This window comes from Amblyomma maculatum, chromosome 1 (assembly GCF_055883805.1).
Source record: "Amblyomma maculatum isolate TAMU_Amacu chromosome 1, ASM5588380v1, whole genome shotgun sequence".
NCBI classification, from domain to species: domain Eukaryota; kingdom Metazoa; phylum Arthropoda; class Arachnida; order Ixodida; family Ixodidae; genus Amblyomma; species Amblyomma maculatum.
The window spans coordinates 441,253,529-441,276,614 of record NC_139344.1 but is presented as its reverse complement, the minus strand read 5'-3'; the positions used below and the strand labels follow the sequence as shown (position 1 = coordinate 441,276,614).

The window sequence follows — 23,086 nt, the reverse complement described above, 5'->3', positions numbered from 1 at the left end:
TATTATTTCCTTTAATACCATGTAGTGTTCCCAATCTGATTTCCACACCACCTCCCATCGTAGAGTACGCCTTGCGAAGCTCAAAGACGCCATCAAGGTCAGTGGCGGCAGAAAAAGGAGTGAACATTTAATGGAGGGAACAGTAAATGGCTATGACGTCCATATGGTGCACTTCTGGTTCGGGTTCATGGGTGAATCACTGGCGCACTCCCAAAATGTGGGGAAGCGGAAGGAGTTACGCAAGGGTCCGTTTGCTCTCTCGGGAGGTGGGCGCCGCAGCGCCTCCTCCGTCAGCTCGCGCTGCCTGGACGCGTCCGTCGTCTCGCACAGTCCTTTGGTGTAGAGAATGTAGAAGAGCTGCTTAACCGTGATGTTTAGTCCGGTCAGGAGCCCGTAATCTTCGATATTCACCTGGGCGCGCCATATGGGCCAGATTTAGGTCACTTTGCTTTAGGCGAACCGCAAGCCCGTCGGACATTGAAATCGTTATTAGACCTTCCCGATGAGTCCAAGCCATTTTCGGTGGCATCCGCTGAGGTTGCATACGCGGCCAAAAGACGAATCTACGGTTTCCTCCGTCGAAATATTCTTGTAACTGATTTTAACTTTAAATTCACGCTGAGGTAAAACGCCTTATCTTTTTGAGAAGAATGTTATTTCATTTCAAAACTTGTCCATAATAATGTTGTAACTTCTGTGAATGTGATACATACGGACAAGGCTGTCGCTGATTCCACGGTGTGGAAAGTATATGTCATGTCGGTGTTACTTCTTTGCACGAAAAAAAAACGAAATCTCTAAAATATATTCTGAATACCTAACTCCAGCTTACTTTATCTGCCGATTTTATCTTGATTAAACTGCCTGCAGGGAACGTGCCAGGTAAAAAACAACGGACGTCGAAAACCAATGATTCACTTTTGTTTTCTTTCTTCTGTGGCGCTTCAGGTACAAACTGAGTTACGTTTTTTTTTTTTTGAGTGTCTTTCTTTCCTTGGGTACCCTAGCTACGAAACCACAGCATTCTTCATGAGTAAAAGGCTCACAACAGGCCTTACAATTCCAAAAGCGAAAATGAGCCCGCAGGATTAAACACCGCCAAAAATATATACTCAGAGCTAAATATGCGTCACAAGAAAAGCATCAGAATTGTAATTTTTTAAAATCGCAGTCACAGAAAAAAGTCGATGTTCTCATATATAAATAACACTCTAAACTTATTGTCCAGGTCATTGTACAACAGTAAACAAGGATGCAAATACTGCCATCTACCTCTGACACAGTCTTTCAAACTAGCACACAGCCTCGAAATGGCGTCATCCCATTTTTCCTAACTAGTAATCATTTTGTTAAATATTTCCAAGTCCGTGTCCAATTAACCTAAATGCGTGGAGAAGCTGCCGTTCTGCGTTTCCTCACCTGGTTGACGTGCTTCAGAAACAGCTTAAAGGCCGGCAGCAGTGCCATGCTGTCGAGCACGTCTAACTGGGCCGTCTTCTCGGTGCGAAGCCTGACACCGCCAGGAGACGCCGAGGCGTCGACGTCCGAAACTGCGTAGTGTCGTTCCAGACACTTTTGCACGTCGTGGTAGCCCAGCTCGGTGTCCACCGACCAGTGAAACTTTCCCCGCGGGAAGTTGCCCTGGTGGATGCCGGCGAACAGGGCACTGATCACCTTCGTCGCGACGCGAGGAATCTGCACGAGAAAAGTGAACGCAATCACGATGCCGCGCGCAGTGGGGCTACTGCCAACAAAGACGCGTTTGCATTCAGTACTCTTATAAACATACACAACCAATGACTCGCGCTGTCAAAAGCACCGTTTATAAAGCTTGTCAAAAGGTCGAAATTTCCTGCGCCCTCCACTACAGCGTTTCTCGCAACATAAGTCGTTTCCACCAGCCCCACAGTACGGCTTCTTTTAGAGCACAGCTCTTTGGCGACCGTTCCTGCGTTTCGCGTCGTCGTCGACATCGGCATCGCAGTCGCCGTTCTCCATCGTAACCAGCTCCGCTGCCAAGGCAGCGCGCTCTGCCCCCCCCCCCCCCCCCCCCCCCCCACCCCCCTCCCTTCGTTTTCGTGTTCTCCTGCGGTCGCTGCTATCTCTTAACTCCCCTGTTTTCGTCTTCTCCTGCGGTCGCTGCTATCTCTTCGCCCCGCCGCGGTGGTGCAGTGGCAAGACGCCCGACTACTGTGCCGGAGCACCCGGGTTCGAACCCGACCTCGGCGGCTACGTTTCGGTGGAGGCGAAACGAAGAGGCGTCCGTGTGCTGTGCGATGTCAGCGCCCGTTAATGATCCCCAGGTGGTCGAAATTACTTCGTAGCCCTCCACTACGACTCCTCTTTCTCTCTTTCCACTTTCACTCCCACCTCCCTCCCTTCCCTTACGGTGTGGTTGAGGTGTCCACAGGAAAGAAGCGAGACAGTTACCGCGCCTTTTCCCTTCTATAAATCAATCACTCTGCTATCTCTTCGCTGCTATCGCTGCTTCACTACTTCGCTCCAGTCGCTGCTATCTCTTCGGCACTCAATGTTCCTATGGGCCCGCGCGCTGCCTCCTGCGACCTCCCGATAACCTAATCCTCTCTTCGCTCCTCCTCCAATGCCACCCCTGTGCGGCTGCAATCAGAGCGCCGAATCGGTGGCGGCGGATCTCGATATTTGCACCGCCCGAGCCGAAATGCATAGCCGCCGCTGTTCGCCACTGCGAACCGCCTGCCTAAAAATTGTCTGCAAATATACATGCATGTCTTGCTCGAATTATTTGGCTCAATCTATCGAAAAGCTGAAGCAGTTGATGAGCTGAGCTCAAGTTTTGCATTAGGAAGTATCGTAATCGTCAGCATTTTTTTTCTCTCTTTTCACTTTCGATCCCATCTTCCTCCCTTTCCTTACGGCATGGCTAGGTGTCCACAGAAACACATGTGACAGGTACTGCGCCTTTCCCTTTCTGTGAACCAATTTATTATATTATAAAACCCCATAAACCAAACCAATATTTGAAGCAAAAAACAACTTTGGGGTTTCACTGCATGCGCACGTGCGCCAAGATGAGCAAGTGCTTGACATTTTTCTCACTTTAGACATTAGCTTAGGGTGAGTGAGTGAATCAACTTCATTGTCCGACAGAAAAGGGCTCTTTCCTAGCCCAGGCTCTCCCCTCTAGAAAAGAGGCGGCTTAGGCAGGCGGGAACCCGCTTCAGATGCTCCAGATGCTCCGCTCCAGACAATCCCTAGGATCTCAGCGGCCTCATCAGCCAGTCGAACCGCTAGCAGGTGGCGTTCCGGGGTAGGGCTTTCCAGCAAAGCCTCCCACGCTTCTCTACTATCAATTTCTTTACCCTGCCTGTGGAATTCAAACACTCCCATATTATGTAGCTCAGGGTATCCCTCTGCCCGCAAACCTTGCAGCTCCCAGCTTCACAATCTGGGAATATGTATTTAAGACCGGATTTGGATAAACATCTGCCTGCAGACGCCTCCATGCCGTCACCAGTTTTCCATCTCAAGCCTTGTCTGGATGGGGTAGTTTCAGACGCTGCCTTCTGTAATATTGCGTCACATCATAATACGACAGCAGACACCCTTCTCGGTTGTAGTCGTCATCAGCTTGCTCATTCTGACCTGCTCGGCACTAATCTCGAGCCAGGTCGTGAGCAGCCTCATTGCACTAACAGATTCGTGCGCCGGGGTCCAAATCAGATTCTGATATCCGATTCTCTTTGTCTTAGAATTTGGAGTGTCATGGGAGATTGATTGGGAAGACTCATGGCTGCGGGGGGTAAAAAGGAGTAGACAGAATCTTCGTTGTTCAGCTCGTCACTCAAATCACATTGCTCTAATCAGGCCACTAAGCAAGCCATACTTGGCAAATATCATCTGTGTGTTAGCATTATTTTCTAGAAGGAAACGGTAGTTCAGGCGGTAGGGTTTGATCTCGGAGCGTCCAGTAGAAAAAGCAGGACGATCCCAGGGTAGATGAGATATGCCGCCGCGCGTTAAACTCGCACAGTAGGTGGACGTAATCATTTCCTCTGTATACTGACGCCAGCGGGCCATAATACGTGGCGTGTAAGCCGCATGGGCGAAGAGCTGGTTCAAAAAGACTTCTTGACTTCGGGTGAGGTGGGGTTTTTGCGTAAAAAGTGGGTCTGGTGTGGCCACCTGCATGCGATGCTGACTGAGGCTACGAAGACTGGTCCGAGTATAGTGCATAAGGGCAAGAGAAGGGATGTGTTGCCCTCCCAAGGTCAAGTAAAGATGAAGCAAGGGGGATGGGGAAGTAAATGAGGACATCCCACTTGCCAAGGTAGCCGCGGCGTGTGCCGCCGCATTGCCCCCTGATTCGTCCGAGTGACCCGGGGTCCACTGAATAACGACAGTTCTGGTCGCGAGTTGGTTGCGTTTAAAGAGGCGCTGTATGGCCGTAGCAGTTGCATCTTGTGAACCCGGAGTAGCGATTTCCTTGTAAGCTTCATAAGAATCAGTAAGAATATGTATTGAACCAGTTCCGGTGCAAGGCACTCCTGACAAGGCTCCCCAAATCGCGAGGAGTTTAGCATGAAGAGGGGTACCTGAGGTAGGTGGCAGGCATAAGCGCCTGAAAGGGAAGGGTTGTCATCGCATACCCAGCCCATAAATGCAATTTCGCTTGTAATCGAAGCGTCGGTGTATATGTCAGTCATATCAGGGATTCGCTCTTGTCGGTGATGGGCAGCTAGGAGCTCTCGGGGAATGACAAAATCGCGGTTTAGAGGTCGGCGATGGAGGCGTGTGACTACTGGCATCTCCCAAGGGGGAAGAGATGCATATAGGGCTGGTGTTTTATCGTTACACTGTTCATCCCAGGCTAGCAGGTGACGCCCTTGGACAGTGTTCTCTAGACGTATTCGATGACGCGTCTGTGACTCGGAAACGATGGTAGCGAGCGGTGGAAGAGCGGCCAAGCGCTCACGTTCGGCTTTAGGAGTGTGCTTAGGTAGACCGGTAATAGTGCGTAGTGTTGCGCGATGAATGCGTTCGACCTTAGCGAAGTCAGTCTTCGACAGTTTGAGGACGGGCGTGCCATAGAGGATTTTTCCTATGCCACTGCTCGGGCCATCGCACGGCAGGCATGTTGCCGCGCACCGCCGTGCCGGTTGGACAGGTGACGAATAGTGTGTAGCAGTGCTGGCCAAAGGCGTTGTAGCTGATGAACCCATTTCTGGGGACTGTTGCAGCTTGAGATGGGCAGGCCAACAATGCGGATTTGCCCATTTGAGGAGGTGTTGGTGTTGCCTCCGATGTGAACATGGATCTGCATACTGGGGTTAGTTTTATGTTTTCCGTCGATACTAATCAATTCTGTTTTATGTGGTGCGAGTTCGAGGCCAATTTTGGTTAGTGTATCTTCAAGACAAAGAAGGGTCGCCTGAAGTTCAGTCGGCATAGAATATTTGTCTACATAATCCGCTGCCTCAGTCCAGACGGTAATATCATCAGCATATATAGCGAATCTTGCGCTTGTGCTGATTTCCAGATTCTCGACGACGCGTGTTATGACCAATTTGAACAATATGGGTCCGAGAATGGAGCCCTGAGGTACACCCTTATCCAAGTAATAGGTTTTGGGCACCCAACCTGGAGCTTTTCCATGTAGCTTAATGGGTCTAGATGTCAAAAAATTGCGGATCTAGATTTGGGTCCGAGTACTAGGAAAGCGTTTGGCGAGTTCCTCCAGGATAACCTCATGGCGAACATTGTCAAAGGCTTTGGGAATATCGACAGCCAGGAGATAGTCATGGGAGATGCGGGTCGGGTTAATTTGAGGAATATGGGAGAGGCCTTCGCCCTGCAGTGGGTATAGTCAGGCTGAGGATGATGATGATTATGATGATGGGAGATATCCTCCGACTACCAAAATTTTGAATTGCAGTTTTACTGTCGCTCGACACATACGGGGCCTTTGTGCCGACGCAAGCAAGAGCGATTGCAACCTCCACTGTCACATCAATATCATCACTCTTGATCGATAGTGCCGAGATCGAGCCCCCCACCCTTCAACCACTATCGCTAAGGTGCCTTCCCCCCTTTTTCTGCCCACCGCATTTACAATTGCGACCTGCTTCGACGCCTTCTTTGAATATATGCGTTCCAGAGCATCAGCCCTTTTCTACCTTCTGCCTTTATTGTATTCCGGGTGCGTTTTTCTACAATGGGGGGGGGGGGGGGGGGGAGGAATTGCATGCTCCTTCTCCTAACCGGATTCACCCCCGCTTTTTCCAAAATTACCCTCCCGACCATTGTGGTGCTGAGCCTTTCTAACTACGAGACATTTACCGGCTCCATCAGTTCCGCCAAAATATTATGCATTCCCATAGCCAACAAGTAAACAGACATACATGCTAGCTAAGCCATATCTTGAGTTTCTGTTCCAAATCTTAACTGCACTATTCCTTAGGACAAGGTGATCCTGTATCACTATATCAAACAAATTTAATGAAAGTAGCATTGCTTAATTCTCATTTAAGTTACCTATCACAAACGTTAATAAATCGAAAATGTAGGTGCTAATCCGATAATGTTGCTTATGCAATAGTTTTATTGCCGTTGAAAAATGAGGATAATATGTTGCATACGCAAAGATAACACCAATGAAGGCAAATCAGCGCTTTTTAACAAACAAAACTATTCCTAGCTGCATTACGACGGCTGGTTGAGGCGTACCCACCGGAAGGGCAAAGCACAGTTCCGTATGCCTCCGATTCAACGCAAAAATAGCGTTGCTCTTCTCAGTGTGATGCCCATATGCGAGCTGTCGAGTACTCGTCGGAATTTCATTCCACTATTCGGTAAATCTCGGGTTTGCATGAAAATGCTCTTGAAGCGTTAAACATTGGCATACATGGTTTCTAAAGCAGATATTGAATATTTTGAACGAAACAACAGGGGTCCGTGACAAGAGCTGCATTGTTCGTCTCTTTCTTTCGGTTCTCGTGGCGCGCACTTCGCAAACAACCTAGTGCTTAATGATACAAAATGAAGAAAGGATTGTTCAGGACGGCTTCAAAACGGCATGGAATATATCTAGTCATTTATTTTGTCCGACTGTAATCCTGATCGTTTAGAAAATGCGGGTTTACCCTGCATCAGGCTAACAAGAAGGCATCATTCGATGTATTCTTTGAGAATGCCATTGCGAGTGCCAGCTACACATTGCTTATTGAATGTTACAAATTGTTCATTGAAAGTAACGTTCTTAGCCGATCAAAACACTTTTTTTGTGGCAGGATACGACACAAACATAAGACAATGAGACTGGATGTGCTCAGTGCTACTGTTATTTTTCTCTTTTTTTGTAGTTCATTTCAGTTTTATTCTTTAAAGGCCCCCTTTTCAGGGAGTGTTACATAAGGGGTGGAAATACACTTAAAAATGCAAACAGTAATGATTATTTAACATTGAAGATGATCTGTTACACGCGCTTAAAAAACCGATGTTGAAGAGGGGATGACAGAGCAATGATTATTATTGATGATGACACAGCAATTATGAGTTGCTGGACAAACCTGCGTTTTTCTATGACTCACTTCAAGATTCCGTAATAGCTGCTCGATCGGACCACAGGCCTCCATCCTGTACTCAAATAAGTTAAACGTCACTTACCTGAAGGAGCATCGACTCCGGGTCGCTCATGTAGGCAGGGTCAAACATCGCCATTGGAACAAAAATGCTGTCCGTATCTCGGTCGAATACGGGCCACGTGTCGAAGACGGAGCCCTTCCACTTGACTGCGGTCGGATCACGACGCGCCTTGATGCGCCCTAGCCGCCGCTCCATGAGCTGTCTGGCCAGCGTTCTGCGGGAGCACAGCCATTGCGTTCAGTGTTATCTCAAAATCGCGTAGCTCTAGAAATGCGTTCAGTGAGAGAGGCAGTCCTTTTCTGACCTCTTATGACGGTATATGACTAAAGACTAAAGAGCATGGCAAAAATAAATTCAACTTGCAGGCAAACATAAAGCCAAGACAGAAAGCCGCTGCAGGAATCTACATAAAGCTCACATATTTTTTGCGACATGCGGAATAATTCAGTGACGATCCTGGTTCCCCAGGATGAACCATCGCTGGTAACACTTAGGCCGTGCCAGCGACGCAGAGTACAGAGCCCAGCCTAACATTGATGACATCCCGAGCAATGAGACACCTAATGGTTCGTTTTTTTTTGTGTGTTATTTTGTTGCAATTGTTTTTTTTTTTTTTTTTTGTGGTGTGAAAGCTTTTGGCAAGCGGAGAAGGCTTTTAACTCTGATTCGACACGTAGGCCTATATTTCAATCGATTCTTCTAATAAGTTCTCAGGTCAATTCTCACTTTGAAGCCACGTAAAACTAGAAAATGTCAGAATTTCTGTATATGCACACAGACTATCAGCAATATTAGGTGGGTAAGTTAGCGTACCATTTTTTTTAGTTTTGGTGCTGCAAATAACGACTACCCGCATTCTCTAGAAAGAATGAAAGATGGTTTAGCTCTGCTATGCCTGGATATGTAGCGAAAACAGTGACTACCTCGGGATCAGAAGTTAATTTCTCCAGTCTTAGTGACAACTATTTTTTAGTCTATTTCTATATATGCTCTGTGGTGCAGCGTTCGAGGAAGCGCCAAATTAAAGGCGCCGCACTGGCACAGGGATGGGACGCCTGGCGGGGTCAGCTCCGTACATGCGTGAATCTCCTGATGACGTCACCACCAATCATGACGTCATGGCCGAATGTGACGTCATTATCACTTCCAGTTATTATACGTGACGATGACGTCGCCATGTGACGGCTATGGACGTCTCGAAACGTCTAACCATTACTATTGGTTAGTGATAGTTAACCCTGACCTGCACCTTCTGAGTACTAGTTAGGTGTGATTAGTGTTAGTTAAACACCCCTTAAGTAGTAAGGAATAGTGATAGTTACGATGACCTCCAAGTGCATGGGTTCCTGTGGGCATCTGCAACGCCGGCAGAGCTTGGCAAGGGGGCTGCGCAGCTGGCCTTGGTTGCGGCGTCACTCGGTCGCGGCATACCGCATACGGCATACGGCATATGCGAAGCTCGGCTCTCACCCTCGTAGTGAAGCTTTTCGGTTCAAAACCCAATGTTTGAAGCCGACTTTGACCTTTGCGAGAGAATTCAGGCGCCCACAAAATCAAATCTGACAGATACTGCGCCTTTCGTTTCCTGTGAACCAATTACAGAATGCCCGTGAACTTTGATGCGTTGAGTTAGGCACGAGGCGCACGATGTTTCGTGTGCAGCAGCAACGCTCAGGCATTCGCATTCCTCCACTGCACATTCTGGGTTTGCCAAAATATAGTGCAAAGTGCGATTGGTATCCAGCGCCAACGCTAATAAAAGCGTTAATGTAATATCTGGAAGCACGGCCACCTGATTAACACAGCAACGTTTATTAATTCAGACACAGCATACGCGATCCTGTCAAAACGCCCTGCTGCTGCATGATATCTTATGATTAACTTAGGTAAACCATATTTTTTTTCTTTTAACAGCCAAAATCTACCAGATTTGCTTTTTGTAAAAAAGAAGCCACAACCCGTTAGCTGGTTGAACAAAAGGTCGTCACTTTGTATCCAGGACTCGACCAAATCCATGCAAATTGTACAATAACTAACAGTTAATACACGTCTTCATACATTGCGAGCCGTGCCTTAGATATATTCACTCATGATCAACTACACGATGCAATTCAATTACCATGTTTGTTGCTTAGCAAATGTTTTAGCGCTATATGGATACCCAGATATTAACAAATTGAATAAACGATTGATCAGCCGAGCAGCCTGTAGCCAGCCTCCCACACAGGTACACGGAGGGTAAGAGTGCCCTCTACAGGCTTCATGCAATAAAATTTGATAATTTGTTACATCTTAATGATTCAATTAAGGAGAACATTTTAAAATTTCTCAATACCGGATAGGCAGCTGTATCTTCAAGAACTTACCGATAGTTTCTTGAATTGTTTTGTGCATAAAAGCCAGATAGCGCATAACGGGCTCATAAACTAAGCTCAGCTTTTCCGTACAGTCCGCTTCAATAATAGGCAAAATTGGGCGAAGGGGAGGGGAGAGCCTAGGTGGAACCTAGTGATATGAGTGAATGTTGTTCTAAGCATGGTTATGCATGGTTTGGCGGTTTGAATTATGGGGACACTAAAGCGTAAGCCTTGTGAGTAGCCGCGATAGCCCCTTTAAAACCGCTTTTTTCATTTGCAATTTTTTTTGTTAACATTTCTTCTCATTTTTGTGTTTATAGGAGATATATGTTTAGTATATGCGCCAGATTTCTCGATGGACATCTGATCCGTGTCGTAAGGAAAAGCACGAAGGTGGCAGTGAAAGCAGAAAGGGAAAAAAGGGTGCCGTAGTGGAGGGTTGCAGTGTATTTTCGACCACCTGCGTGGGGATCTTTAATGTGCACTGACATCGCACAGAACACGGATGCCTCTCCGTTTCACCCCCATTAAACGCGGCCGTTGGCCGTCATATATTTTTTTAAGTTTTAGGTACATCAAGGTGCAGTTTTATTTTCGGTGGACACCTACACTTAATCAGGTTAAGGTCACTCCGCTTTTTTGAAGGTCAAGTGGCCGAACTGGTTGACCTTGGTTGATATACGGTTTACTTCCGCTTTAAAAGCTGCTCCTGCGTTAAACAGTGCAGCGTAGCAGTACTAAGCATGTGCCTATACCTGTAGACGCTGATGACGTTGCCCGGTTTAACATCGGGGACGAACTCTGCCGGCGAGTGCTTGTGGCTGCGCTTGGCCACGAACTTATGGAACACCTCGATCTTGATGCGCGAGAGGCGGTCACGCAGCATCAGCTTGTCGTCGATGCTCATCCAGGGTGCACTATTTATGGCCAGCACGAAGCTCGCCTGGATGTCGTTCAGCAGGCTCCACATCTGTCGAACACATCGCGCACATATAGTGCATATTGTGACATTATTTACGGCGTAAATGACCCTACCCTCCGCCTCCCCACTCCCCTTTCCTGTGGATTCTCTATATGAGGCTTCCAGTTGTGGTTCCTTTATAAAAGGCTTCCTCCAATGTAAAATTGGTGTTACGAAAACCAGGCTATTAAACATTGCTTTCGCATCTGAATATAAACCTTGCCAGTTTCCAAATAGCTTCGCGACGTTCCGTGTTGCATCTGGTCGCCTGAGGTGGTGCAAAGTGATTTTTCGGCGAGGCGCTGGCGTTTTTTCACTAACATTTCGTATGTTGTTCCTCACCTATGTACGGAGATAGTGAACTTCCAAAAAAAATGTGTCAAATAAGACTTGATAGCATTGCTCCTTATGGGGTCAAACATAAATCGCTCGGTTTGCAACCGCATACAGGAACGTCTGCGTAGCCCAGCGAGGACAGAATAGGCTCTGCCACGTATGGTTGCAAAGGCCTTTTCCGCATGCCAGACTCTTTTGAAAAACAAGTCTTGAGGTAAAAAACTTCAGCAGTAAATTGGAACTAAAGAAGAGGCTCTACTATTGCCGTCAACAAATGACCCACGCACGCTTTAAACGAACGCTCTACCGAAACTCCTTGCAACTAAAATGAAATGCAAAAGACAGAGATATGTTATCACCTGTCATTTTCCCGCTTATATTTTTGACACAGCCTATGAGGGCCGCTATTAGTAGCAAAAAAAGAAAGCATTTTCTTTGCCCTCTCTACTTAAACATTGAAGCAAGTAACTGAGCATAAAGAACAGCCAGAAACTACGCTTCGAACACGAAAACGTCATCCAGATCGGTTAGTCAGAAGCTTGCCAGCTATCTTTTCTGCCTTGACGCTGCAGCGAACGGGAGACGTAGGGAACGACGCCACCGACTCTCGCCGGCGTACATAGTTTTCAACTACATACGCCGCTTCCTCCAGCCTATGCGATATATTGGCGCTGGAGCCTCCATCGGTCCAGATTGTTATATCGTCTGCATAGATGCTATGTTTGATGCCTTCTATCTCATTAAGACGAATGAAGAGATTTTTGACTGCAAAATTGAAGAATAGCAGGGAGAGGACAGATCCTTGAGGCATTCCTCAAGGCCGCAAAATGTTTTTGAAAAGAGTAACTAACAACGCAGTTACAGCCACCGCAATCACCCGATTCTGTCGTGCTCCTCTCCTCCCGTTCCCTCGCAAAGGTTTTTCACTCTCCTGCCCGGTCGTCTAGCCTCCGCAAGACAAATCCCCCTTTCTCCTCCGCGTTTGGCGGGAGGTGGAGCGTGGCACTCCACGTGCACGAAAAAAAAAAAAAGCAGGCGCGGGAGCGCGCGCCGCTGGATTCAGTCCAGTCGTGGCGAGGGAAAAGCGCACAGCGAGCCGTAGACACCCATCCTTCACCCTCAGACAGCGAGATGGACCAATGGATGTCGTTTTCGACTAAGACGTCATAATTGCGGCTCGACGGGCCAGCGCAGGGAAGGGGAAAGCTGGCTTCCCGAAGGAGAACATAAGAGAGCTTTGATTTGTATTTTCGTTGCTTTGCGGCGCGCGTGTCACTGTAACATTTTGCACAGACTATCTCTGACACCTTATCGAAACACTGGACTCCTTTGCTTAAAAGGCCCTTCCCTGGACAGTGGCCCTTTAAATATTACCCTCGGTACCCTCATAACCAGCATTAAAGCTCCCGCTGCGCACAACAAATGCTTTCAAAATTATTTCCCCGTTTCATTTTTAACCCTCGCCCCCCGCCCCCCCCCCCCCCCCAAGACCAAAAAAGAAAACGCAGAAACGCACTATCACGTGTGAGAACAGAACCTAAGTTTTATTATCTTCGTATAATTACTAAACTGCCATAAATCAACACTACGAAATAATCAAACATATAAATATTTCCCTACATGGCTCTTAGTATCGCTTACTGTTGCTTTTCTGAGCTCGCATTTGCTAACTTTCTCCATGTGTATCTCATATGTATTTCATTTTCCTACTCCTGTCTGTTCAATAGCTTAACGGATGCCTCGGTTGTGTTTACACAATCTGGGTGCCAGAAGTAGCGTGTGTTCTCGCAAAGCTCCCAACTTCCCTGTTTGACCGCGCTCGACGTTACGCCCGCATTAATACATAACATCATACATTCCCCACCATACTACATCCCCCACCATGTATAGGGGTCGCACCAGCGAACATACTCGAAACTCAGTAATTCAAAGTAAATACTGAACAATGTAGAAGACTGAAGAGGCGCCTCTGTATAATTAGCTTGGTAAGGCACATACGCGAAGCTCGAATGTCGTTGTTTCCGATCCCATAATAAACGGGGACATTTTTTATTCCTTCCAATAATTCATCTTTAAGCCGTAAACTAATTACACCATTATTTCCAATCAACAGTAAAGTTTAAAACGTAGAAACAGCCCCCATATTTCATAAGTACGTCATAACAAACGCCTCACTTGTCCACACCCTCGTCTGCTAGATTAGCAATAAAACACGAGAGAGAAAGAAGCTACTCCATTCTACTGGTATCAACAGGGCAGCCCTCCTACACTCCAAAGGCTCTTGTAGCTTACTATTCTATCTACAGTATATGAAATTCAACGCCTATGGTGCTTGTCAAGCCACAGACATCTCTAACAAACGTTCACTCAAGGAACACGGTCCCAATTAATATATGTCCATTTGCAAGGAAGCGACTCTCGAAAACTTGCCTTGTCCTTATTGGGCAGATTCCGGTGCACTTCGGCATACGCGTGTAGGAACACGGCCGGCGCCACCTTCTCGAACATACGCACGCACCGCCGCCACCGGGGCCAGCTTAGACGGCGCGTCCCGGTGAGCTGCCTCATCTGCAGCGAGGCCATCTCGAGCGCCTGGTCAGGCAGTAGCGGTGAGATGTGCAGCAGCGCACGGAAGCCCAGGTAGTTGAGCACGTCGACGCCCTTGCTCACGTGCATCACGGTGCGCAAGTCCCGGAAGTACTGCTCCGTCTTCACCAGCACCTGGGCGAGCGAGGACGAAATACAATCGCTTGAAATGTTCCTAAGGAAACTTTCAGACACCCTTAGTCCTCCCTAAAAACTTGCACTACCACCTGTGTTATTATTGCTTTATACAATAGTTTTGCGGAGTTGCAGAATAGACCGCAGTAGAGCAAGCTTTCTTGTTTCAGGCGATTGCGAAATGTTACCTTATACATTTGGTCCCAAAAGGTATTTTATTAAAGGTCGTCATTTAAGGATCATTCTCCTTGCAGAAACAATTCAAGTGTGCCCTATTTTCAGCGCAGTTACTGCTCCACACCTATTTGCGACACCTTTTCATGAAGCCTTGCGAAAGCTGCATGCGCAGAATCATAGTAAGAAATATGCGTGCAGTGCTGCAATGCAAAGAACGTCTCTAAAATACACGGCTAAGTTCTCCCTGTTCTGTATTTCCTCCGGAGCCAGGGTTACCACTCAACAAACGAGCTTTTATATTGGCTAAAGCGAAAACTCTGCGTAACATGAATTACGCGAGTCATGCCTCTGTCATGCGATGCTGTACCTTTTCTTTGCAAAATATAGCGTCCATGAACCAAGTCCCTCATCGTCTCATAGTACGGTACCATATACACCACCTACAAAAAGTATTCAGGCCGCATGGTTTGCCTCGCAGTAGCGTAGGTGGGAACAGAAATATTTCAAGTTTTAACGTTATAAAACGAAACGGAAACTTTTTGTACATCTTTACTGGACGCCAGAAGGGCTTCGTTGTACGGTTTCACTATCATTCTATGTACGCTGGAAGGAAGAAACCTCTGCGGCCTAAAACTTTTCACGGAGGCTGTACGCGCCATAAACGTTGATACGTGCATTCAACGAAGGCTACAAGTCCGAGTTTGTATAGTTGTGTTACCTTCATGCGGCTGTGGACGACCGTGATGTTGCTGAAGAGGAAAGTCAGGAGCTGGATCAGGTTGGCGTGGTGCTTCAGCTGGACCATTTTGAATCGGCTGGCGGCGAAAGCCTCGATTCCGCGGTCCGTGGCGGCCTCGGCCAGTCGGGCCGAGAACTCGCGGACTCTCCGCGCTATGTCGACGTACTTGCCGCTGGTGAACACCTTGAAGCAGCTTGTGACGGCCATAGCATACCAGTCCGGTAGGGCGCTCTCTTGTCTGCCATACTGACCAATCAACAAGTCCGGATCGCCAAGCGCAATCACGTACCGCTCGTCGTTTTCAGGGTCAGGCTCCACCTGTTGCCAGCGCCGACAGGCTCTTAGCGTTTGGCATTGGTATCTTTGAATTGGAGTGAACGTCTTGTTTTCACGACTCTTGCGATTGGTAATTGCATGGATGAACATAAATGTCTAGTATACGTTCTATGTGATGTATGCTCTAAGTTGTTGGGTCTAGATAAAAGGGACACTAAAGACACCCAAAGATGGTATGAAACTCTAGTAAACTACATTTGGTGACCCTGTCGACGCATATCCGGCTGCAAAAATCGAATAATTGCTGAGATATTGGAATAAGAAGTTTAAGTTTTTTCTTCCTCCCGCCGGTCGAATTCAAACTGTTTACTCCGACTACGTAGTCGGGTAGAGTGACGCACACTATTACATAAGTGGAGACTCCGTGATTGCTAGCCAGCCGGCGCGGCCCGCGACATCGAGCATCCCTCAGGCGCTAACATGGTAACAGCGTACTCGCAATCGACCATCGGCTCAGAGTAAGTGACTGCCACAGCCGAAATAAATAAAGCGATGAATAGAGTAATTACCTGAGCAATGGGCCCATAAAGAAAGAAAAAAAACAGAGCGCTTGTAATGCAAAATACTTTACGTGTTTCTCAAGTTTTTGCGCTCCTTCTTGCACTGCGCATAAACAAACCGAGCCCTCGGTCATCGCAACGCTTCCAGAAACGTTTACATACAAATAAGATTTAGTTACCAGCAAAATAGTGTCCTCGCTGCTGCGCTTGTCAGTTTTGAAGCTTTGTCGAACTTTTTTCCTTCAAGGTTAGTGCTACAGCTCCGTGTTCATCGAAAATTCTTACCACGGTAGCAGAGCATGACCGAAGAGCCGGCGCCCCTAAATTTGCCAGCGCTGTGAAATTCCACATGTTAAAATTATTCCAGTGCACAATATAGTGCGCATAGGCATTCAGAACATTAGTTCCAAGTCGTGAGAGCAGGCAGCATGCTAAGATGGTCAAGAAGTTGTAATTTTCATGCCGGCAGCAATGGCCTGTACACCTCGAAACGTGTTCCATTATAAACACGGCAGTGACATAAAACGCAGAACTATTTGTCGGCTTTCTATCGCCGAACTTTACGGAGCAAGCAGTGGTGAGTTCGAATCCAGCTGGCGGTGGTGCTTTGTTTCTACAAATTGTTTTTTTTTTTTACATTTTTTAGTGTGTTTGTGGTGCTTCGTTATTTTTAGTTTTTACTTTTTACCCGAGGCCCTTTTTTTCGCCGGGCGACGAGCGCAATATATCGACGCTCTCCTTCGAATGAGCGGCAAGTATGCCCCTTTTGTTTACAATGCCTGCAAATAGCACGTTGAAGCTCTTGTTGCCACAGTATGTGGCTCAGATGAGCCATGATTTAGTGAACAATTGAATGATAATGCGTTTTTCCTCCGGCCCTTAGCATATGTTTGATTTTCGTGGCGTACGTAGCTGCAGTCGAGTGGTCAGGTCAGAGTTAACGGGAGCTCGCAGTCGATGTAGCGACGGCGACGGGCTGGCTCAAGCCCGTTTCACATGATGCGATTTTCGCCCTGCGACGCTGCGATTCTCGCCGGTCTAGCCGCAGAGCGAGCATCGCTACAGACGCAGAGGCGTTTCCAACAGGTTGGAATTCAGTCACAGCGTCGGCGCTGTCGTTATGCGACTGACCAATGAGGAGCCGAGGAGCGTTGCGACGTAATGTCATGTACGGTGCCATGCAACGGGCTGGCAAGCCCAGTATCGAAGGAGAACGTGCGCCCCCATGAGACACCCCTATTTTCACGTCCCAGTGGTTTCATTGGGTGCAGCAACACGCTTTTAGTAAGCTGAAAGACTGCACGTTTTCATTAATACGCATGATTTACTGCTTAGAATCTGAAAATACATATGTGTATATAAATGAAACACGCTCTGCGTACGCGTTTCCTACAAAACATCAAACACCCACTGACGGTATCTCTCACCGAATTCGCACCTGTATTTCCGTTCTTCCTCTTTACTACCTTATAACAGCTCTGTTTTCAGTAAGAGTGGGTTTTTTGTAGTCAGGAATTGGAATTCTATCGATGCAAGCCCACTTCAGTTTTCACTTTAGTGTCCCTTTAAACCGAATGGCAATCTGTCTAGTTGTGCGACTAATGGTACGGTTAGGGTGCCTAAATATTCTCGCTGCGAGGCTCACCATCTCGTACACCTAGTTTCTCTTTGGCGATGATTGTATATCACACATGTACTAATAGCAGTCGCAGCAATTTTGTGAGCGTGTCCCGTGGCCTGCGAGCCCTAGTGGGGATAGGCAGTTTCATCGGAGCTATATGCAGTGTTTATTGGATTGTAGGGCTGTGTTTGTGTTACGGCTCCTTATGCGATGCTGCACATCGACATTATACGTGCAGGCCTAATGTCTTCTTCAAACACGCAGCAGATTCCCGACTCCCATGAACTCGAACCGTCGTTTTCGACTAACAGCATTGCAGAGACAAATAGCTGGTCAAAGTATAAAGACTGGCTGAAAAGTCTTATACGTTTCCCACTTCAGCACATCTTTTTATTCTTTTGTAACTAGAACTTATTGTTTGTGCCGCCAGCAACCAGCTACAGGTAGTACAGGAACCGGTCATTGTTGACCACTTTCTGAAAAAAAAAAATCATTTCGCCAAAGAGACAGAGCACGACACACAAGTTGCTTTCTAGCGTGATTGATCGAGCTTACTCCTTATCTCGTGCACCGAGATGGAAGCGCTTCAGGACGGCCGAGATCTGGCTACTGCCTGACTGGCCACTACCATCAACTTAATGCGAAAAATTAAATAATTGTACAGTTCCGTCATCATCTGAGTGAGGCTATTATATGAAATCCGCTGCGCCTAGTTGCGTTATGGGCGTTCGCAAAACGACGAGTTTGCAAAGAAATATTCGCGTTCTCTTATGAAATACAACTGCCAAACTTTTACGCAGAAGACGATGGTTAATGAAATGTTCATAGCTGGGATTGCCAGAAAATGAAAACATTGCCTGGTTCGAAGTGGATTTGTCTCATACTGAAAATTTTTACTGAAACCCCTATCGAAAAATTTGTCTGCCTAGATTAATGCACTTCCCAAGGCATACTACATATGAACTAGAGCCCACTCTTCACATTACCGTTATCTATAGTGCTGCATGGCACTCAACACACGGGCTCAGTACGGAAATTTCGAATGATCGGTACTTCCAATTTATTTTCTACGGACGTCAAAAAGACATATTGTGAGCGAAGGAAGTATTTTATATAGGCGAGAGTTTTCAGCCATACGGATGAGTCGGCCATCGTAATTATCGTTCACGCAGATTCCCTCTTAACTCTGATGTGCACTCAAAATCAGAAGTTTAAGATGTCCCATTATTACGCGGCCTTCGTTACTGCTGACCAGATGACGCCAGTTGTGTTCAGAACCAATGGTGGCCGCTCTTGCTCGAGATAAAGAAGAAACAATATATGGGGCTTTATAAGCATTCAGCGCTGGTTCCATCTATCTGCATGCTTGCGTTTGCTCAATCCTCTTTTTAATATGGCGGCTGATATCTACAACTGCCAGGTTGTCAACTACGGCGCCACAAGAAATGCTCAATATAAAGGGGAAGAAAGAATAAACTGAAATATCAATCAGTAATATATAAGACCCTTTGGAAATTAGGGTTTCGTCTGTCCTGCATCATCGTGTAGCCCAGTTGACAGCATACGAAACATTTCGTGCCCGATAGAGCAAAACAAAGCTAGGACACCACAGAAGATGTGCCGGCCTCACCTTCACCGAAACGAGAGCGGCAAGTCCCAAGTTCCGAAGCAACAGGCTGGCGCTCTTCCAGACATCCGTGAGCGTCTTGGTGTCTCTCTGGAAGGGCCATCCACGGAGACCCAGTTCCCCCATGAAATCTACGAGAGCTGTGCGGTGATTTTCGGTGAAAGGCTTGTGAATGCAAGCGCCGACCAGTGACTGCGCTTTGAGCACCTTATTGCTGGGCCTCTTCTGCGATGTCATTGCGTGGTAGATGTCGTCTTCGACCTTCTGCACCAGCAACGAGTCAATTGACGTTGCCACCTCGGGATGAAGGTTCTTCCATCGGTTGCACACAAAGCTGTAGAAATCATCGCACGGTGGAACTCCCCAGTCCAGGTAACTTGTGAGGTAGACCGACTCCCGCTCGCACACTCTCGTCTCGCAAAAGCGTGTGTTGTGGCCACTCAGCGTCACAGGAGGGCGAGGCCGTCGCTTCACGGTGGGAATCGTCATTCGCCGAGGAGCGGTTCTTTGTACGGTGTTCCTTCTGCTTATCTCTCGAGCTGCGCCGTTGCCGCTCTTGGTCACGTGCCTCTGAACCCGCTTAGTGCTACTAGCTGCCGAGCTGGGCAATTTCATTTCGTGACTGTTGCTACTACCCGCCTGCTTTGGTGTGCTCGTGGCTTGATTGCCCCCGGCGTTGTAGATCCGCTTGCCTTCCCACACGGCAATCTTCTTGCGGCGACGAGGCTTTTCTGTCGATGGTTTGGTTGGCTCATCATCGTTCAACACCGGTTGCGCCAAGCTATCCTCCAAGCCAGACCCTCTGTTTTCGTTGTTGATAAACACGCTTGGCCGAGCAGCGACAGGAGCTGGGGCTTCTGCAAGCGTGCTTTTCCTGCTCCTTGCTTGCACATTGCCGGCTGCGTGGAACACAACAGGATTGTTCGATTCGCCCTCATATGTACCCAGATCACTTCCCTCTGTAGAAGACTTCTGCGCAAGCTCTCCACTCGAGTAGAAGAAAGCCGCCAGCCCGAACGCCGCAGCCACAACGAACGTGCTGCCGATGAATATAAACACTGCAGCTTGCGAGGGGTTTTTGCCTGCCTTTGGTAGTCTCTTTCTCGAGTCTCCGTTTTCACTGCCTGCGCTGCTGTCGGTCATACTTCCGGCAACGCTGCACAATGCTGACTCCGGTAAACTCTCTGCTACGGTCTCAGCATTACTATTTGATTTGCGGGCCATATCACTGTCTTCCCATTCACACGTGGTATTACGGCTGCGGTCTTCGTCGCCGTAGCAAAGCGTTTCCGCATCCGAAGACGTGCGTGCCGAGAATCCACCGGTGCCACCACTTTGGCCGGCGCTGCCGCCTCTGGTATCATACCGCGCTCCCAGCCCGAATCCATAGCCCGCAGCACCGCTGGCGTACGGCCAAAAAGGAGTCCTGTCACTCGCGATGACGTTTCGGATGTAGTCTAGTTTGCGCACATCAGTTACCAGTGTGGAAGAATTGCGGGACAAGTCTTCTTCCGTGGTGGTGGAACGTCTAGTTGCCCGCCGGCGCTTCTGACGGCATTCGCTGCTTTCTTGAGTGGAGGATGAATGGCTCCCCTGAGAGCTGGTAGTAGCCTCTGGAGGCACGTGCCGGCGTTGCTGGTCATTCCTGGACCACTTGAGCATCGGAGCACCGCTCAGCTGCCAGCGGGAATACCCCGCGTTGTGGCTGCAGGCTCGTCCTCGTTGTATGAAGGGACACCAGCTAGCAACAACTCACGGTGGCCCCGGCATGATCGGGGCTCTGAGACTGCGGCTGGTGGGCTGAGGCGGCTTGCTTGCAGCCAGAGGCCCACCGATCACCTCCTTCTTCCTCCTCTTCATTTCCTTGCTGGTCTCAGTTGGCAAAGGCTCTACGTTGAGTACGATGATGATAACCGTGTCGGCACAGGACATATTTAATAAATGCACCACAAATTTAAGAGGCGCTGCCCATGCGAGAAAATTTACTTCCGAACAGTCAGTTCCGAACAGTCAGTTCCAAACACCCTAGTGGTCATTTTCTCACACTAGGTGTCCCAGTATGGTAGTTATGCTGTGATTAGGCATGCATTAATTACGCAAGTAAAGCTTTTGTAGCCTTCAAAATAAGGATATCTTGTCTCTATTAATGGATTAAGCTTTCCCCGAGAAGCCAGAAGTATACACCATAGCTTTAAAAAACCCTGTGATGCACAGCTTTGTTTTCTTCTGCAGAAACACACAGATTTTGGGGTACTTAATGCAATTACTTCCCTAAAGGATGAATTATTATAGATACTGGTGAAATCGTGGGTCATGAGATAGGTCATTAATTGTTTTATGTTGTCCAGCACGCCGCGCATAATTCACTTTCTTTTTCTTTGCACGCCATGTAGCGAATACGTTTCATCGATCAAAATCTGCACGTATTCAGAAAAGCCTAGAGGAACAATTGATTCCTGCTCAAGGGTATGACACGACAGTGGTCTGTGGCACAGTTTAAAGGGACACTAAAGACATCTAAAGATGCTATGAAAATCTAATAAACTACATTTGGTGACACTGTCGCCGCATATCCGGCAGCAAAAAATCGAATAATTGCTGAGATATTGCGATAAGAAGTTGAGGTTTTTCCTTGTTCCCGCCGGTCGAATTCAAACTGTTCCCTCCGACTACGTAGTCGGAGTTGAGTGACGCACACTATGAGGTAAGCGGAGACTCCGTGACAGCTAGCGAGCCGGCGCGACCCGCGGCATCGCATCCCTCAAGGACCAACAGGGCAACAGCGTATTCGCAATGACGGCCACAGCCGAAATAAATAAAACGATGAAGAGAGTAATTTACCGAGCGATTGGCCCATAAAGAAAGAAAAAAAACAGAGCGCTTTTAATGCACAATACTTTTTCTCAAGCTTTTGCGCTCCTTCTTGCACTGTGTATAGACATACCGAGCCCTCGGTCATTGCAACGCTTCCCGACATGTTTACATACAAATAAGATTTAGTTACCAGCAAAATAGTGTCCTTGCTGCTGCGCTTGTCAGTTTTGAAGCTTCGTCTTGTTTGTTCATCGTCTTGTTTTGAATGTCCAAGTCGGCAATAAAGAAAAAAAAAAGCGCTGCGTAGCCGAGCGGTTAGCGTCTAACGTTACGGAGCAGGCAGTGTCGACTTCGATCTTCCCGCTGGTGGCGTTTTTTTTTTTTTTTTTTTACAAATCGATTTTTTTTTTCACCTTTTGTAATGTATTTTTGGTGCTTCGTTATTTCTAGTTTTACTTTTTACCCTAGGTCCCTTTTTTTCGCCGGGCGACGAGCGCAATATGTCGGCGCTCTCCTTGGAATGAGCGGCAAGCATGCCCCTTTTGTTTACTATGCCTGCAAATAGCACGTTGATGGTCTTGTTGACGCAGTATGTTGGTCAGATGAGCCATGATTTAGTGAACAATTGATTGATAATGCGTTTTTCCTTCGATACTTAGCATATGTATGCTTTTCGTGGCGTACGTAGCTGCAGTCGAGCGGTCCGGTCAGGGTTAACGGGAGCTCGCAGTCGAAGCGGCGACGGCGGCGATATGTTGGCGCAGAAGTGTGAACGAAGGAGCGTGTCGGCAGCAGCGGATTTAGCTCGCTCGCGCCTCCGAATGCTCAAATGAGAACGAGCCAGGCGCATCTGCTGCTCCAAGCTCGTAATTCAGGCGCTGCAGGTCCTAACAAACTATCAGAGTGCGCACGAAATGCCTGAGCCGAAACATAACCAAAACTGAAGTGTGCGCCTGTGGCGCCTCCAAGTATATTTTTGTATTTGGCTTGCAACGTTTACGTTGTCTTTTCGCCGTCGTTTAAGTATGATAAAAACGTGTTATTATATTCGAGGCAAAACTTACGACCGCATTCAAACGGGCAACGTAATTCGCATTTGTCAGCCTCCATGATCCCTAGCGCGTCACGTGATTTGTAGTTGCCAGTTTCGGCTGTGGCGGCGATACCTGTAATTCTGTTCTTCCTCTTTAATACCTTATAACAGCTCTGTTTTCAGTAAGAGTGGATTTTTTGTAATCAGGAATTGGCAATCTATCGATGCAAGCCCACTTCAG

At 47.6% G+C, this 23,086-nt stretch overlaps 1 protein-coding gene across 1 annotated transcript; it reads right to left on the bottom strand.

Moving 5' to 3' along the window:
• Nucleotides 1-150: 150 nt before the first annotated feature.
• On the bottom strand, nucleotides 151-20,660 carry LOC146209571 (neprilysin-2-like). Its single transcript, XM_084587423.1, has 7 exons — nucleotides 19,002-20,660; nucleotides 14,894-15,232; nucleotides 13,708-13,998; nucleotides 10,736-10,950; nucleotides 7,645-7,837; nucleotides 1,420-1,695; nucleotides 151-411 (listed from the first exon to the last, which is right to left on the bottom strand). Exons 1-7 carry the CDS (start codon nucleotides 20,658-20,660, stop codon nucleotides 151-153), a joined length of 3,234 nt encoding a protein of 1,077 aa, XP_084443549.1.
• Nucleotides 20,661-23,086: the final 2,426 nt, after the last annotated feature.

Coding starts and splice junctions, on each gene's coding strand:
- LOC146209571 (XM_084587423.1), bottom strand. CDS start 20,660: ATGCTCAAGTGGTCCAGGAATGACCAGCAACGCCGGCACGTGCCTCCA. Junction 15,233..19,001: donor CCGCTCTCGTTTCGGTGAAG/GTGAGGCCGGCA, acceptor CGCTGGCAACAG/GTGGAGCCTGACCCTGAAAA. Junction 10,951..13,707: donor ATCTGCCCAATAAGGACAAG/GCAAGTTTTCGA, acceptor TGTGTTCGACAG/ATGTGGAGCCTGCTGAACGA.